Below are 17,485 nucleotides of genomic sequence, written 5' to 3' on the forward strand. Positions count from 1 at the left end.
ACACACACTAGTGTTCTTGACCTAGTCCAAGACTGTGGTGTGGTAACACACAGTGGTCACTTCCTCAGAATATGGTGCTTTTGTTACTTTTGTATTCAGTCTTCAGAGGCAGTCATTTCCATGATTGTGCATCAGTAACATTGGTGAGGAGCACATCACACCTGGACTCATTTAGATATAATAAAATATGCGACCTCAGTTCCTATGTGAACCAGGCCTCATCACCTCGGCAAAGGCTTTGTGTGATGACTAGGTGGGGAAGGGACATCGAAAGCCGTGCACAAGGAAGTGAAAGCACAGGAAGTGAGCAGGGATCTGTACTAGGCTAAAAGCTAACCACGATGAGGCCATTAAGCTTATCGTCAGAATAGCAGCACTATAATGTACGACTGGTGCAAGAGCTTGTTGCATTCTAGGGCCAAATCATTGCGGTTGTAAATGAGGCAGTAAAAGTGTATCTGGGGAATTCTCACCCCAATCACAGTCAAATAATTACCACATACACATCAGGGAATCATTTAAAATGCTGAATAAATAATGGCACCTTTAAGTTGAAGAAGTGTGCCGACAGAGAACTGATCATTATAGCACAGTTTAATTCAGATGTATTGAAAATTAAAATATAAATAAAGCCTTAAAATTAAAATATTTATATAATTGATGTCTACATAAACAAACTACATTTTAATAGCAGCCTTATATCACCTGTACATAGCAGTAGCATGACCTCTGAATGAAACAAGGTAAAGACCTGGATGCTGAAGTTCTCTTTGTACTTCAAACAGGTGCACATGTTTTTCATGTGGTCTTTGTGTTTACAGCTTGTTGCAACTATAAAGCAATCTGCGGCTTCTAGGGATGTCTCAATGCGCACATCAATCTATAATATTCATTTTATATGCTGGGCTGCTGGCATAATGACAAATTTGCAGTGGTTTCCATTTCAGAGATTATGGTGCTTGATTAAAAAACACATGTGATATCACTAAGAGGCAACCAGCAGTGATAAAAAAGTTCCCGGTACTGCAACTGAAACACGGTATGCTATCCTCTCATCAGACACTGCGGTCTTGTTTTGGCAATTGGACCTGACCAAAGAAATAAAAGCAAAATCAGTGTTGACTTGTTTTTGCTACTGTATAAAAATGTGTGCACAAACCTCAGTAAATATAGTATCATGAAATTGCATGTATGGTTACACAATCTGCTGATATACTATATATATATGCAGTATGTGCTGCATTATATATGCAGAGTGTATCTGCTAGCATGTGTGCCATTTGGAGACTATGCCCATAACCAGAAATATCCATGTGAAATGCATGTCAAAAGATGAATTCTTACAGGGCTCAGTCCACTTTACATTTGAGGTCTGTATGCCGTTAGTTATGCTCCCAGTCTGTTGCTGATGTGTGAGAGAGCCTCCTGTTAGATCAGCGTTCACACTTCTTGAATTTCCATGATTAAATTGTAACAAGTGGTTGCAAGTGAAAATAAATGTTACATGGACACTGTTGCTTTCTCTAAGGTCATTAGTTTTGACAAGAATTGTGTTCATCCACCACATTTTATTCATTTGCCACCACATGCCACATTTAAATAGTGAAAATTATAAAAAATCTCTTTTTCAGCTTGCAGTGAAAAAAAAATAGTGTGACAGATATAAGAAAACAGGAAGGGGAGTTTTCAAAGCACTGTAAACTATTAAACAAAATTGCTGCTGTAAACCAAAAAATGTTAATTAACTTTGTTGTATTACAAAATGAGTCCATTTAACTTCACATGTTTAGGTCTTAATATTCCTAGTTCAATTAACTAAATATTGTAGGCAGCACATTTACTGTTTTCATATATTCAAATTTCTCACATTTTATTTTTATTGTGACGTAAATTTAAAATAAAAATGACTAATTTTGGCATTGAGTTGCGTCAGAACAAAAAAGAAAAGGAGGCTCAGACCTGTTGCTATGGAACGTAAATCAGATGTAACTGTAGATCATTAGGTAAATAACAATGTAATACATTGTGTAAATAGGTCATTAGCAAACCAGCAAAAGCTTTAAATAGCAGATTTACAATCATAACTACAGTTTCACAGCATTAAGAATCGCTTTGCATGAAATGTTATGTTGTAATAGTGTGGCGTTCCATGATAGTGAGTAGTAAATAAATGTGTTAGTACATTCTACACATTTACTACTCTGTTTAAATAATGTAATTTCAGATTCCTCATACCTCCTTATGTGTGTTTCTGCTTTTTAAGGTGGAGCAGCAGTACTCCCACAAATTCAAAGTGAAAGTGCTACGGGCAGAAAATGTCACTAAAGGAGCTTTGGGTGACTTGCGTAAGTTATGAAACGTTATGAAATGTTTTTCTGTGGCATCATTAATTTTTCTCCACATCAGAAGATCTGACACCACATGCTTAGGATACCTTAATTATGATCATGGGTTGAGGTGCATGTAAGAACTTGTGCTTTATGAAACAGAATATATATATATAATATATATTGGTGCCTTAAAATCAGTACCCCTGAACTTGGTATTGGCATTTGATGCATAATTGTTGTCAATATGAAGCAGTCGTTGAAGCAAAAAGTCTTGTTTAAAGATTTCCCCATACCTATTATTATTATAATTATTACCCAATATATTTATCATTAATACAGCTTACGTAATGGAATTTAGTTATAGTTTATACTCCTTAAATTAACTGCATTCTTATGCAGCCATCACATACTTAGTTCAAACCACATTAAGCTGTTAAGTAATGTCAGATAGACTTACTTATGTGGTTATGCACACTGTATGACACACTGCTATCTGTTAAAAAGATAGCACCCTCAGATACAATAAAGAATTCCTAGTGGATTATATGTTGGAGAGCTCTCCAGACCCTGCTGCAGAAAAGCAGCCCCAAACCACGACATTTCCACCTGCATTCTTCACAGTTGATATGGATTCTTTTGCTCAGACGCTGTGTCTGGTTTATGCCAAACACGTCCTCTGTTACTGTGTCCAAATAATTAAACAGGAAAACAGGAAAATATTTTTTTAATAATTTTTTAACAATTTTACAAATGATTTTGGCAAATGATACAAGCATTTTAAAAAATATGATCAAAGTATAAATAATTTCTACACTCTGCACTGCCAGGAATCCATTTAACCACAACCAATTATACTTTGTTTGTAATGAAACTTGGTAGTTGACCATTGTTAAAGTACTGACAATATGGACAACATACTGAGTAAAGAAAATCAAAATCACACTGAAAAACATCACCTTGAATTCACATGATTTTAATTTGGCAGGTGGTACAGCTGTTTACTTAGTTCACTAGTTATGGCAAGAAAAAGTGAAAATTGCCCAGCCGTAGTTATACTCTCCTTTTACTTTGACCTTGTTCCAAAACAGGAACTAACGAACCACACATGCCTTGGCATGCCTAACACATTGTATTATTATTATTTTCATGTAGTAGATTAATTAAAAAAATGAGTTGAGTAGTATCTTGTCTGTCTGTTCATTGACTGTTGCTTAATATCTCTGTTGGAACATAATTTGAAAGTACCAGCTTCCCTTTACATTGTCAGAATTTCACAAAATAAACAACAGAAGTGACTTGGGATGTAATATTTCTGATAGGGATTTTTGCTTCTTCTGTAACATTGCAACTTTGGAAGTAAAGGTAATTGTTCCAACAACAACGATTTGTTTGTGCTTGTAGTCGACACTCCAGACCCATATGTGGAGCTTTTCATTCCCACGGCTCCTGAGAGCAGGAAGAGAACCCGGCACATAGATAACGACATTAACCCAAAGTGGAATGAGAACTTTGAATTCATATTGGACCCCAACCAAGACAATGTTCTGGAGGTAGCTATTAACAGTTTTGCCAATGCCTTGCATGTACATTAACTCCTTGTAAGCAGTGCAGGACAACTACTAAAACTGAACAGTCTAACTAATACATACTGGTCCTGTGGAATGTTTTTAGTTGACTTTAATGGACGCTAATTACGTGATGGATGAAACGCTGGGTTCAGCGTCGTATAACATTTCCAAACTCAGAGTGGGACAAACAGAATCGGTGCCATTTCTCATAGGAAAGGTAAGGTTATCTTATTTTGTTATTTCTTCTGAAGATGTTTTAGTCTGTTTACACTTTTTAAACTGTGATGATTCACCTCACACTAATTGCCATTGTGTTGTTCTGACAGGCAACCCATGTGTACTTAGAGCTGAGTCTGGAGGTGTGGTACGTACAGTTGTCCAAACTCTGCTGGTCTCACCGAATTGCAAAGAGAGCACCAGGATGCCAATACAATGTTTGTTTTTTGCGTGCTTCTGGAATGCCATTGTAGTCATTGATTAAACAACGAGGAGGAAACCTCTCGCACTCCCCTCTGCATTGTAGGTGTTGGCACTCATGTTATTGCTGCGTCATTACGTCTGGAATGTTTTGAATCTCAGGCTAGCAGTAGTCTCCAAACTCACAGTTATGTGACTGATGCCAGTGACGGATGTGACCAGCGCCTGTGTCACAGTCGACAGGTTTCACCCTGGAGCATTTCTCAGACCTAGCCAGTCTGACACCAGACTTTTTTAAAGTACTCAGTGACATTAAGGACTTACAGGAATAGGTTGTTCGGTATCTAAAGTTCACTGGGACTACAATGCTACATGCGTTTGTCTATTTTTCACGATAGCAGTAAATCATGCAGTATTAGAGGCAAGTGTGTATATAATGGCGTTGGCATGTAGATTTCACAATGCTAATCGGTGAGGTATCCATTACGTTTCCATTACGTGCTAGCTACGTTAACCTCATAGTCCCAGAGCAAAATTTAAGGAGCAACCTCCGGACACCAAGCATACCTTGACTGACTGTACCACATTTAGAGCACGGGGGAAAACTGCCACAGAACTATGCCTTCAACGTAATGAATAACACAAATGACAGAACATATTTAGATCGTCCCTTTGAGCGATAGTACACACCTAGTAAGCAAGCGCTCATGTAAAAGCTACCCACCATGTGTGTGTTATTTCTTATATATCAACCTCAATGGCCTTCTAGTCTAAACCTATGCCATTTGAATAAGTAGTGTTTACCCAATGCCACAAGTCAAGGCCAGCAAGCCATAGTAGGACGCCCCGTCTCATCTGGGCTTGTACTGGAAAGCACACATAGCACATTCACGGTACTTTATAAAATCGTATGTTGGAAAAATCTCACCTCACTTACATGTGGTCTGTCTGTGACTGTTCCCAGCTCCGCCATGGACCTGCGCTTCAGCCTGGCTCTGTGCGACAAGGAGAAACTGTACAGGCAGCGCCGCAGAGATAGAGTCATGCTCGGCATTAAGAAGCTGCTGGCCATGGAGAAACCTAGCTTCCTGCCTTCCTCGCCACGAGAAGTATGTTAGTCTTTGAGTTACACAAGGACTGCTGTTGATGAGTATTTGTAACCTTGGAATGAAATGGATTCGTACCTGTTTAGACTTGATGCCTCCTGTCACTTTCACTTAGATACTCTAAAGAGCAACCAGACTATACAAATGCTTTCCCCATGCCATTTAAGCAAGCCTCTTGTAGTAAATGTTGTTAGCTTTAGCTAATATATATACTTCTAATGTTTTCACCCCTTAAGGCAGAAAGGCTTATTACACACCAAGGTGTATTATTCAGTAACTACAGGTAATAGAAGTTTGTATGGCCGGCGGGAAATAGGCTATTAAATGTTTTTTTTGTTTCATGCCAGATTCATTTGATTCGCTCAAGAGACCCAGTATCTTTGCTTACAGTTACTGGTTTCTTAGTCTTACAAGCCAGACTTCTCAAAGAGTCATTTTACCACTTATAGGGCAAAGAGTCCACACTGACAGAAAGGGGCTGTTAGACTAACATGCAAAATGACTAATTACAAGCCACTGTTTTAGCTTGGCACGTAGGGGGAGGCGACTGTTAAACATCTTTCAGATCTTTCAGAGCCTTTTTTCTGAAAAGCTCATTTCTCGCTATGAAGTCTCAACGTCGACTATTACCAGCTACAATTTTTCTGGGAAATTTTTGAAATGCTACAAAACACTGCACAGGAACGCTGATCAGAACAAAGCTGGCAAAATGCTGGTAGTTCAGGACAGGGTTTCACAAAAGCATCTTGACACTTAGACCATCCTTAAATGGTTCAGTTTCTACCCTTTACCAGTTAAGATCATCTTAACTTTAAGATGCTTTTGGGGAACTGAGCCCCTGACCAGTTTGTGCAACAGATGTCAGATATTTTAAACCAGCTCTTTGTGCTGTGATTTGGTTTTAAGAAGGAGACCTGATTTCACACAGATCTCCTGGCTAGTTACATACTGTGTGTATTCGGTGTGCTTTTACAGTCTAAAAACAAATAGGTGCTCTAACTTACAAATGTAATTGAGCAGTAGTAGTGGCGCAATGACCATGTCCATGTTGCAACTATGAAGACTCATCTCAATAACCGGGGCATTGATGATGTAAACCTTTCTGTGAAAGATTTTCTATAAGTTTCATACACTGTAAGAGTGTTTAGTCATTGTTCAGAAGCCAAATTCACATTGCCCTGCTAGAAACACAGATATCTCATAGATTGTCTAGGAACAAATCAGTAAACAGCAAAACACATGGCAGCGTGACATAAGCAGTTTCGCAATCTGTGGCAATTCCTTCTAAACATTTAGTACTTGTAAAGTATTTAAACATTTAGCGTTGACCTAAAAGGGAACTGCACTGATTTCTAGATGTCTGAGACCAGCCAGGTTATGTAAAAGGTTGGGTATTTGACCACAAAAGCACTGCTGACACGCATAGCCTGATTGACATTTACAAGGTCGGTCAAGCCTCCGTAAGTTTTACCCTTTAAATCATGAATAAATTCCTGAAAAGTGGGCAGTTGGTAAGTATTTAATCAGTATTCGTTTGAGTTGGTAATTATAATGTCATTGTGACCCAATTAACTAGCATGTTGCCATATTTAATCAAATCTGCAAATAAAAATGCAAAAATAATGACTACACCGTCATTTCTATGTAACCACTGTATTCTGGTTCTTATTTGGCTCCTACATGATTTTATATACATTTTTAGAACAAATATGGCAAAATGATTAGTTTTTAAATGTTTACAATTAACAGTGAAAATGCCATTCATTGTATGTGATGTTCTAAGTCGAGTTAAAACTGTGTGCTTAAATCATCACATATTCACCTCAAACTATATGGTGTTGTTTAATAATCTCAAATCGACTTGCTTATTTGCTTTCTGACACTGTGTGACATGCTGTTACATACAAACATGGATCAATTCATGTTTCAGAGTGACTATTTTGAGCTGTGACATAGAGTGTACAACAGTGGCTGAGACTTGAGACTGTGCAAATTGTTGTATCTGATTCTGAGTCACTTTGCGATGCAGAGATATATGACTTATGATATGATATTTGTTATGGCTCTCCTGTGTATATATATGGGTGTTTGGGAAAGCCTGTAGGAAAACAGAATTTCCAGTTTCATCAGTCTTGTATAGATCGTCATATTTATCATCATCTTGACTTAGTGGAAATTACCAACCTTGTGATATTGTGTTGGACTCTTCTCTTCTTCTTAGAGCAGGGACAGGGCAGGGACAGGGCAAAAATATATATAATTCTCAGTTTTTAAAAACCTATGTATATGAAAAAAAGAGTTAAAGGAATTATGGGCAGTTTATATTGATGAGCCATTATGGCTAGCAAGTTACATTGATTCAGTTATAACAATGGCACATGTCAAGGTGTGAGCTAACCTAAAATAGTTTTAAGCAAAAATCTTTAACTTTAACATTCAAAGCCATTAATAATATAAATAATTGTTAATGTAATAAGGCATCTAAATCATATTAAAAATGAAAAAGGAATGTGACTCATCTTTAGCTGCTCATGGGTATGGTGAGATTGAACACACATGCTGACAGGAATGTTAAGCAAAAAATGACTTAAAGACACGCAGTAAAACCTGTAATCTTTTTGTCCCCGTGTTTGTCATTATTTGTCCAGCATGTCTGTGACATGTTAACTGCAAGTAATCTGGTTGATCCTATAACTGCAGAATACCACAAGACCTCAGGGTGACGTTAACCGCATGAGTCCTTGCAAATGCAGCTTAGTCAAACAAAGTTTCAATATGTTTCTTTTCAAGTGCCCTAGTGACCTCAATGGGTGCATCTGCAGAGAAAAGCATTAGATGTCATGGTGAAGGAGACGATAGAACAACAAATACCACTTCATAAGGATGAAATGTCCCTTTACCATCTTAACCACCTTTACCTCATTATTTCCTCTAATTTCTACTTTCTATACTTTTAAAGACTTTCTGAACATGTTCAGAAAAGGACATCTTAGCTTATTGCAGGTGTAAAAGTGTGCTTCTTTGTGAGTAAAGAGCATTATGCCAGAACGTGAAGTGTTAAAGTGTCCATCAGTGATAGCTGTCAGTTTGAAGATAATGGACAATGTAATTAGAACAAGGGTGTGAGGCAGACCTAAATAAGATCTGATGATCCTGGATGCCTATGCCAAAGGATATCATGAAGCTCTTGGCAGATAAAAAAGCCAAGGGACATTAACTTTCATTAAAAGTTAGGAATATGTTTGCCCTCTCCTGACAAGCTACCATTTACCTTGTATGGACAGCAACGATAGCACTCTTAACACCCGCTGTGAAATGTAGGATGGCACCTATTTGGGCCCTATGACATTTTCACAGGCCAGCAGTCGGAGGAATAGGTGATGAGATGCAGAAGGGAACTCAACCTCAGTTCTGGTATGTCCTCTATGCTGGGCGAAGGGAACTTGAGCCTGCAAACAATATCAATGTTGCCCTATGATCTAAACCATGTGAGCACTTAGCTTAGACAAAATGTGTTATGATGAACACTCAGGACTCATTGTATGAGCTCATTACATGTTTTGCATAGATACCACACTATTGTTTTTTTAGTAACAAACATTGTGCACAGTGCAGGCTGACGAAATTGCTGCAACACAACAGTAGGAGTCATTGAAACAATCACCCAAGTTGTGGTCAAGTAAGAGTCACGCAATCAGAAGGAAGTGTTGTCAGAACTCAAGGGACAGCTGAAAAACCTAAACGTTCAGGAAGTGATGTAATGTAAATATGTGTCTGTGCAGGTTCCTGTGATAGCCGTAGTAGGATCAGGTGGTGGCTTCAGGGCGATGGTCGGGTTCTCAGGAGTCATGAAGGCTCTGTATGAGTCAGGAGTTTTGGACTGTGCCACTTACGTCGCTGGCCTCTCAGGATCCACCTGGTATGCAGACGTTTCACCTCATTCCACAATGTGCGCCTGTAACTTTATGATATCCATCCCATTTGTTTATTTATCAAAAATTCATACCTTAATGTAGCCAACTTTCCCTTTCTCCAAGGTATATGTCTACGTTGTACTCTCACCCGGAGTTTCCCAAGAAGGGGCCAGAACAGATTAACCAGGAGCTGATGAAGAGTGTGAGCAGCAATCCTCTCCGGCTCCTCCTGCCCCAACACATCACCAACTATGTCCAGGCTTTGTGGAGCAAAAAGGCTGGAGGACAGCCCGTCACATTCACAGACATCTTTGGCATGCTAATCGGAGAGACGCTCATACCTGCTGTACGGATGAATTTGAGAAATTATTATCTAAAACAAAAATAATATGATTTTAGTGTCCAATGTAATGAGAACTTGATGAATTGTCTAAAAACAAGTCAACATTTACATTACAAGGTCTAATATATAACCTAAAATAATTTTATAATGATCAATCTATAATGATCACAATTACCACGGTAACCATGTCAAAATAAGAAGTATTCCGAATTTCTTCTGCGCAATTACATTTTAGTTTTCTGGCCTGTTGCCAAGCAAGCCATAGTAGTTAACTACTAACTATAACTAATACCTAAATAATAATAAGCCTGCAGCGTAATCTTTTAGTGTCTTGCCCTTCTTTACTGCTCAGGTTTTCTGAAAAGTTCTGCATGTGTTTGCATGTATGCTGACATCGGTCTCTATTTGTCTATATACAGAGGATGGACACTAAGTTAAGTGAGCTGCAGGAGAAGATAAATGAGGCACAGTCTCCACTGCCACTCTTCACCTGCCTGCACGTCAAACCCGATGTCTCCGAGCTCATGTTTGCTGGTAAATGTCTCTCTGTGTGAGACCCACTGTTTTTTTTTTTTGTTTTTTTTTATTAATACACATTGCAGGTATTTACAGCACATGCACATTATCATTATGGATTTGAGCTGTAGATGTATTCAGGAATGTACAAACGTGCATTACCTACCAGGTCATTTGTATTTGGATGAGTAAGTGTGTACAATTATTTAATGTAATAGGAATAGTGCCATTTTAGTCTTGTCTTAAAGAACCCAAGGTCACTGCACAAATAATAAAAAAATACATTGACAAAAATTATGTTAAAAAGGACTAATATCAAAGTTAAATATACAAAAAAAAAATACACACACATTATTACAAAACTATGACTGAAAAATTAGGCAGGAGGTAGAAAACCCAGATGTTTTGGAACACACTGTATGTGCATTCAGTTCAGTAATATCTGTTAGTCAAAGAAAGGAAACATTTGAGCTGTTTTGAATGAAAATCCTATTTATAAAACTTTGCCCTGCTGAACTGCAAAGACTCAACCAACAACTTCCAGAGTCACGTAATCTTAGATAAATCAATCAAGGACACCTGAAAGGATCCCTCAGTGAAATATGTGACCCTCCTACTTGTTCTCTTTTTAGGACAGGCATTGTTGTTTTTAAAAGCCCTGAAGAAAAGCACAGCTTTGTGTGCAGGTGTCTCTGTAACTAAATATGAGCATCAGACATTCTTCTAAACAAGCAGTACGTCATTTCAGACTTCCGCTGGAATGAAATGCAGCAGTGCCCAGCCCTGGGGTTGCTATCTTTGGGATATACCCAGAGTGACTTAACTTTATTTAAAAGCTCATGTTACACTTGAGCTAAATCTGTGAATTCTCCTCCCTCCACTTGACTGATATACATGTTCTCGTTTTTACAAATATGAATTATGCACTGTATACTGTATCTCCATTTTTGACATAATTTGAATCTGTCATTTGTTCTTTACATCGTGTCAGAATGGAATATAATGAATGAACCAATACAAATTCTACAAAATGACTTGCAATGAAAGCTTTTCCCCAATAAGATTACAGGAGAATGAAAAGACTATGTACATGTGGACAATGTAATGTTTGTTGGTTTTGTTCTGACAGCATCAATATATTGTTGCTTTTGGGGAAAAAAACTTGGCAGTGGGAGTCAATGTAAAAAGATTTTGTTTCAAGTCTTTTTGGAACTCTTCTATTAATCCATTTATCATGAAATTAATAACAACCAGATTCAAATGAAGCTAAGCTAAAATGAGTTTGAGGGTCTGATGGTGTTGCTACGGTGTTCTTAAGTTAGGACTGTGTGTGTACAAACTGTTTAGTTTTGAGATCACATTAATATAACCTTATAGTCATTGTTCATTGTTTTATTTTATGTATAACTAAAACTAAGGGGAAACCAGTACTTGAAAGTTGTACTTGAAATGTATAGCTACAACGAACATTGGGCAAGCTGTCCATTCAAACCAAAAGACTTAATACTTACATTGCTTGTGTAGACTACACTGCAAAACATTTGTTATTTAACTTTAAAAAGGGAGTGGCTGATCAGATAACAGACATTGACAGAACAATAATAACGTTACTTGATAATTACTGATTATTTAAAAAGTAAAATTCAGTAAAATGTCAATTTTAAGGCAGAATTAAATTGTAAAAGTACAATGTGTACAGTGTACATTGTTGCTGTCCATAAAACATGTGTCTCCAAAATGGTGGCTTTAATGGAAATGGAATGGAATGGAAATCAATGTAAAATTATAGTTTATTCCAAGCCATTTAGAGCATTTCTATTGGTCTGTTAATCCAGAATGATTTACATAGTGGACGGCGGCAGCTACAGAGTGCAAACCATGGAGAAAACTAAAACTGGACATAAATGGGGATACATGGTTTTCTTTGGACAGCAGCGATATATACTTGGGCATAGTGTACATAAAATAAATAATAAGGGGTACTGAAGTAACTGTTATAATTTAACGTCATGCTTCTAATTAATATTTCTTAATTAAAACATGTTTTGCTCGACTTCTGATGCCTATAGTTAAAGGCATGCTAGGTCGCTAATTCTTTAACTTCTTCTGATATCCCCCAACAGCACTTAATGGTTATTGTTCAACAGCGTTACAGTTTACCTTCAGTTGCTCTGCGTGTCACCATTATGTAGTGACATGCATAAAGCCTAAGGTTTTAGTGACTGTCAAAAGGAATTATACAGAGAGGGAAGGATTTATTCATCAAAGTACTGCTTGTTTTCACAGGCATCTTCACACAATACCATCTATGTCATTCTGGCATGACAGCACCACTCCGTAGAAAGCATTAAAGAGTAACATGCTCTCTTCTTCTTCTTCTTCTTCTCAATAGGGCTAAAGCTCTTTTCTTATTGATCGCTTCATGCAGGAATGTGCAGATATACTTCAGGTCTTTGTTACATACCCATGTAATTGTGCTAGTCCAGAAATGACGTATCTTCCAAAAGGCAGGGCAGCAACCTTTGTGGAAACTGAAACATATTGTGTAGCAGCGTACTCAAAATGAAGGCTTGTTTTGGTGTATTTTGATTGACAGACTGGGTGGAGTTCAGCCCCTACGAGATTGGCATGGCTAAATACGGCACGTTTATGCCCCCTGACCTTTTTGGAAGCAAGTTCTTCATGGGAACTGTTGTCAAGAAATATGAGGAGAACCCTCTGCACTTCTTAATGGGTATGATGTCAGTTCTTTATGTCTCTTCTAGCCTGCTTTTCTGACTGTGACACACACTGTGCTGTGGAAGTACAGGACATCCAGTAAAAAGATATATATAATAATAATTTAATACAAGAGGTAAATAAGCTGCAATAAAAATTTTAATAAACAAAATTTCGGGTTTGGGTGCTGGGAGCCAGTGTCCTGCACAGTAAGGTACTTCCCCTGTTCAAGCCCACCTCCTAAACCTGGCAATAAGAATTTGTTAAAATCAACTGTGTTGGACACTGGCTTTCCAGGCATGTATTTCGCAAAATCTTGTAAAAGATGCTTAATGTTTTTAGATGTTTTTGAATGACTTTATTAGATAAATATTCATAGGAAATCATCATATGTAATATATACTGTTTAGATCTGTTATGTGTGCAACATGTAGACATTTTCTCATTTATTCCAAGCTTCTTTGGAAAGACTTGTTGTTAATGTTAATAGTGCAGTAACTGATACCATATATGTGTGTGTTTATGTTATTTAGGGGTTTGGGGCAGTGCCTTCTCCATCCTCTTTAACAGAGTGTTGGGGGTCAAGGATGTGTGTGGTGGAAGCACCATGGAGGAGGAGCTGGGTATGATGGAGTGATGTATGATCATCTCGCACTACAGTACCTCCGATTTTCACACCAACCAAGCTCAGCGCTTTCTCATACTATAATAAGTTGGGGGCGGCTGGATGTAATCACTACTGTTTATTCGAGCTTTTCTAGGAATGTATCTGTGTTGCATCTGCAAGCAAATTCGCAGTACAGTAACTGTACTGTACTGCTGTTGGAGTTAGCACTCTGATACAAAGCCTACAGCAGTCAAAAAAAAGTGAAAGTTCAGATAGCAACCATGTCTTTGCTCGTTGACAACATTAGATTTTCCCCTGAGCTGTTTCTTTAACTGTATGTATAGTGTCTGAATATGCTACTATAAGATAAGATGGATTTCCTGTCTGATGATTATCAGACTGCTGAGTTGATGTTTGATCACTTATTGGCTTGTGTGGTTACCTAAATTATCTGCATTCAGTTCCTGTAACAGGGTAGTTTCACACTCAAAACTGACTTTGTCTTACAACATGCAGGAGTCTGATAAGATCAGGAGCTCTTTCACTTTTTGTAAAACAGGACAGTATGCTAATGCTCTTTGATGAAGCAAAGGACTTAACCTACATATCATATACCAAGAATGTGAAGTTCAGGTATTAACAGCATTGTAATGCAGTGCATTTTGCCAGAAGATAATAAAACACTGCCCTACTGCGCATAAACTTCTCATTGTGTTCGAAAGTATTCAACTTTAAAGAATAACAGTCGTTATTCTTGTTGTTACTCACAGAACAGATAAAGCCAGAGCACATTGTAGGGGTGGATAGCCTAGACGACGAAGAGCCACGCAAAGGTGAGAAACGTCACTGCACTGCACTGCTTCGAGTTAGAGCTGTAAATGTGGCACTGTATTACAAATAAAAAGGCGCAAATCTGTTTCTGCCCGTTTTTAATATTTCATTTTACACCAAACACTCCCTTTGGCTTATGCTCCCAGCTGGGGTGGAAGACGACAATCGGCACGCACAGGCCAGCTGGATACAGCGCATGGTTACCTCGCTGTTTAGCGACTCCACCCTGTTCAACACACGTGAGGGCAGAGCTGGAAAAGTGCACAACTTCATGCTGGGCCTGAACCTGAACGCTAGCATTCCCTTCTCACCCTTCACTGAGATCCCATCCCTGAACAGTCCTGATGAGGAAGTAGATGCTGTCACAGGTTTGCACTAATCTGAAGTGTAAATAGTTCACCCAGGATACTATTTGAATTATATATTTTTTTATATACATTTTTTTTAAGAATGTACAGGATTAGATTATCAGGGTGAATAACATTTGTCGTAGTTTGTTGATGAGAGTAACTTTTGTCACCTAACATGTGAAGTTTTTCTTTCTCTTTGCTTTGTGAACATACCTCAGACCCAGACGAGTTTGACCGCATCTATGAGCCACTAGACGTGAAGAGCAAGAAAATCCATATCGTAGACAGTGGCTTGACCTTTAATCTCCCCTATCCTTTGATCCTGAGACCTCAAAGGGCTGTCGACCTCATTATCTCCTTCGACTTTTCAGCACGGCCTAGTGACTCTAGTCCCCCCTTTAAGGTTCTTATATACATACATACATGGTGATGAATCTCCAGATAGTTGTTTAATGCAAAAACAGAGGGTTGCAGGCACACCACACCATTTAAACTGTACTTTAGCTGTATTAGTGCTTTACATTGCAAATGTACGTTCACTTGAAAACTAAAATGGACATTACACATCAAAAACATACAGCAGATGAATATGATTGGGACATGACATTTTTAATCATCAACAGTCATTGTTTGCACTTGATGAACACAGACTTTAAAGCTTGCTATATTCTTGACAGGTATTAATGTCTGGTTTGGGGTGATTAATGCATATTGACCAAGATGCCCTTATTTGAGTGCATATGTCACTATATACTTAATATTATTCAGAAAAGACCACCTTGCTAGAGTTTAAGACACCTGGATTATACACTGATTCAACACACAGCTATCAGTCTCACACAGTAAGTTGAAGGAAAGTTTGAATGAATAGGTTGGAAGTTGTTGCCATGAAGTCAAGTGTTTCAGGTTTAATCTAGATTCATAAGACACAGTTCACATTGCATTTACTCTCTACAGGAGCTTTTGTTGGCTGAGAAATGGGCACGAATGAACAAGCTTCCATTTCCCAAAATTGACCCAAAAGTGTTTGACCGGGAAGGGATGAAAGAGTGCTACGTCTTCAAGCCCAAAAAGGGTGACAAGAACTGTCCCACTGTCATCCATTTTGTCTTGGTAAACATAGACTTCAGGAAGTTCAAAGCCCCAGGTAAGTGTGTGCATATACAATCGTAGGCATATATATATATGCATATATATACACACACATATATGCACACACATATATGCACACACACACACACACAAATCATATAAGTTGCCAACGTCAAAGCCTTTAAACATCCTGGTAGTGAGCATGGTTAGGTACAGCTGGTAGCTTCTCTGTGCCCACATAAAAAGGGTTTGTTTGACAGCTTTCTTTAGACACTTTGCCAAGCTTTAGAGGAAGCCCTAAACTATCATCCTCAGGTGGAACAGAAATTGGTCCAGATGGTCCGTAACAACCCAAGATCCACCAAGCTGCTGAAACAGTAAAGTTTTACACTGCCATGGACCGACAGGCTCGACTACAGTTGGCCCACATTTACAACTAGTCTCGACTATTAAACATGGTGGTAGCATTATGCTGTAGGGCTGTTTTGCTGCAAGTGGAACTAGTACGTTGCACAAAGTGGATTGAATAATGAAGGACTGCATCTGAAATTTTCAGCAAAACTTGGACAAGTGGACAATTGGAGACTTGAGTTTTCCAACGGGACAATAATCCCAAACACAAAAGGTGGTTGTGGAGTAGGTAAAGCATGCTACCATTAAGCATTCGGAACAGTCTTTCCAAAGTCCTGATCCCAACTCTATCAAAAATTTGTGGACTGTGTGTAAGAATCAGGTCAGTACCAGAAAAAACAACAAATTGAAGTGAACTTCAATTTATGCCAGAACCCTCCAAGAAGCTTCTTGATGCATGTGTTTGGAGAGGGGGGGGTTGGAGGACATTAAGAGCTGCCTGGTGTAGGCGGTTATTGGGCAGTAAAGCATGTGTGCAGCAGCTTGAGGAAACACAGAAATCTGACAGTAACCAGGGAAAGACCCAAGCAAACACAAATCAATGAGAGACGGAAGAGCGATAAAGAGCAAGAGAATGAGGTCATATAACACCATCCCTCAAAGACCACCCATGTGTAGACAACTGTAGGTCATGTCTGTGTCCTGGAATTTCATTAGCTTCTGTTTGATACTTTGATATTATACTAGTTCTGCTTCACTTAGTGTAATAATTCTGTAAGCATTTAATGTTAGTGGTTAACGTTGATGTCAAAGTCCTATTTAATGTTACATTGGATTGACGGATAGTGTCAAGGTTTAGTGTTTCCAACACTGAACTAATAGCTAAGCATGTCATTGTTCTGTTTATCTTAAGGAGTTCGCCGAGATACAGAAAAAGAGAAAGAGTTTGCTGACTTTGACATCTTTGATGATCCTCAAACACCGTACTCCACTTTCAACTTCCAGTATTCCAACCAGGCTTTCACTCAGCTGCATGACCTGATGGAGTTCAACACACTCAATAACATAGAGGTAAGGCACAAGACATTGTTGAGCCACAGTGTCCAGAACACATTATGCTAACTGATGGAATTTTTAAGTGGGCCATAAAAATGTTATTGTGGCAAGTGAAAACGCTTTAATAGGTCTCGGTTGGGTCTCATCCTGAGGTTCTACTTTTCATATAAGACACGTTTTGTAACTTAATGAAATAAAGTAGTTTAAATTTACAAAGGCATGCATTTACATATCTTTACTTATCCAGCCTTCCACAGTTTAGCTTTACATTACATTACAGCAAGTA

The 17,485-nt window shown here is 38.3% G+C and overlaps 1 protein-coding gene across 1 annotated transcript in view; it reads left to right on the forward strand.

Annotated features, from left to right (window-relative positions):
• pla2g4ab (phospholipase A2, group IVAb (cytosolic, calcium-dependent)) overlaps positions 1–17,485 on the forward strand; it is a 28,304-nt gene that overhangs the window by 7,789 nt on the left and 3,030 nt on the right. Inside the window, exons 3-17 of the mRNA XM_072680892.1 lie at positions 2,264–2,345; positions 3,732–3,880; positions 4,002–4,115; positions 4,225–4,262; positions 5,280–5,424; positions 9,204–9,340; positions 9,459–9,681; positions 10,098–10,212; positions 12,791–12,928; positions 13,446–13,535; positions 14,290–14,352; positions 14,497–14,718; positions 14,919–15,103; positions 15,658–15,847; positions 17,057–17,214. Of these exons, the coding sequence (XP_072536993.1) occupies positions 2,264–2,345; positions 3,732–3,880; positions 4,002–4,115; positions 4,225–4,262; positions 5,280–5,424; positions 9,204–9,340; positions 9,459–9,681; positions 10,098–10,212; positions 12,791–12,928; positions 13,446–13,535; positions 14,290–14,352; positions 14,497–14,718; positions 14,919–15,103; positions 15,658–15,847; positions 17,057–17,214 (2,049 nt within the window). The remainder of the gene's footprint in view (positions 1–2,263; positions 2,346–3,731; positions 3,881–4,001; positions 4,116–4,224; positions 4,263–5,279; positions 5,425–9,203; positions 9,341–9,458; positions 9,682–10,097; positions 10,213–12,790; positions 12,929–13,445; positions 13,536–14,289; positions 14,353–14,496; positions 14,719–14,918; positions 15,104–15,657; positions 15,848–17,056; positions 17,215–17,485) is intronic.

The sequence above is a fragment of the Salminus brasiliensis genome, chromosome 1, assembly GCF_030463535.1.
Source record: "Salminus brasiliensis chromosome 1, fSalBra1.hap2, whole genome shotgun sequence".
NCBI classification, from domain to species: Eukaryota; Metazoa; Chordata; class Actinopteri; order Characiformes; family Bryconidae; genus Salminus; species Salminus brasiliensis.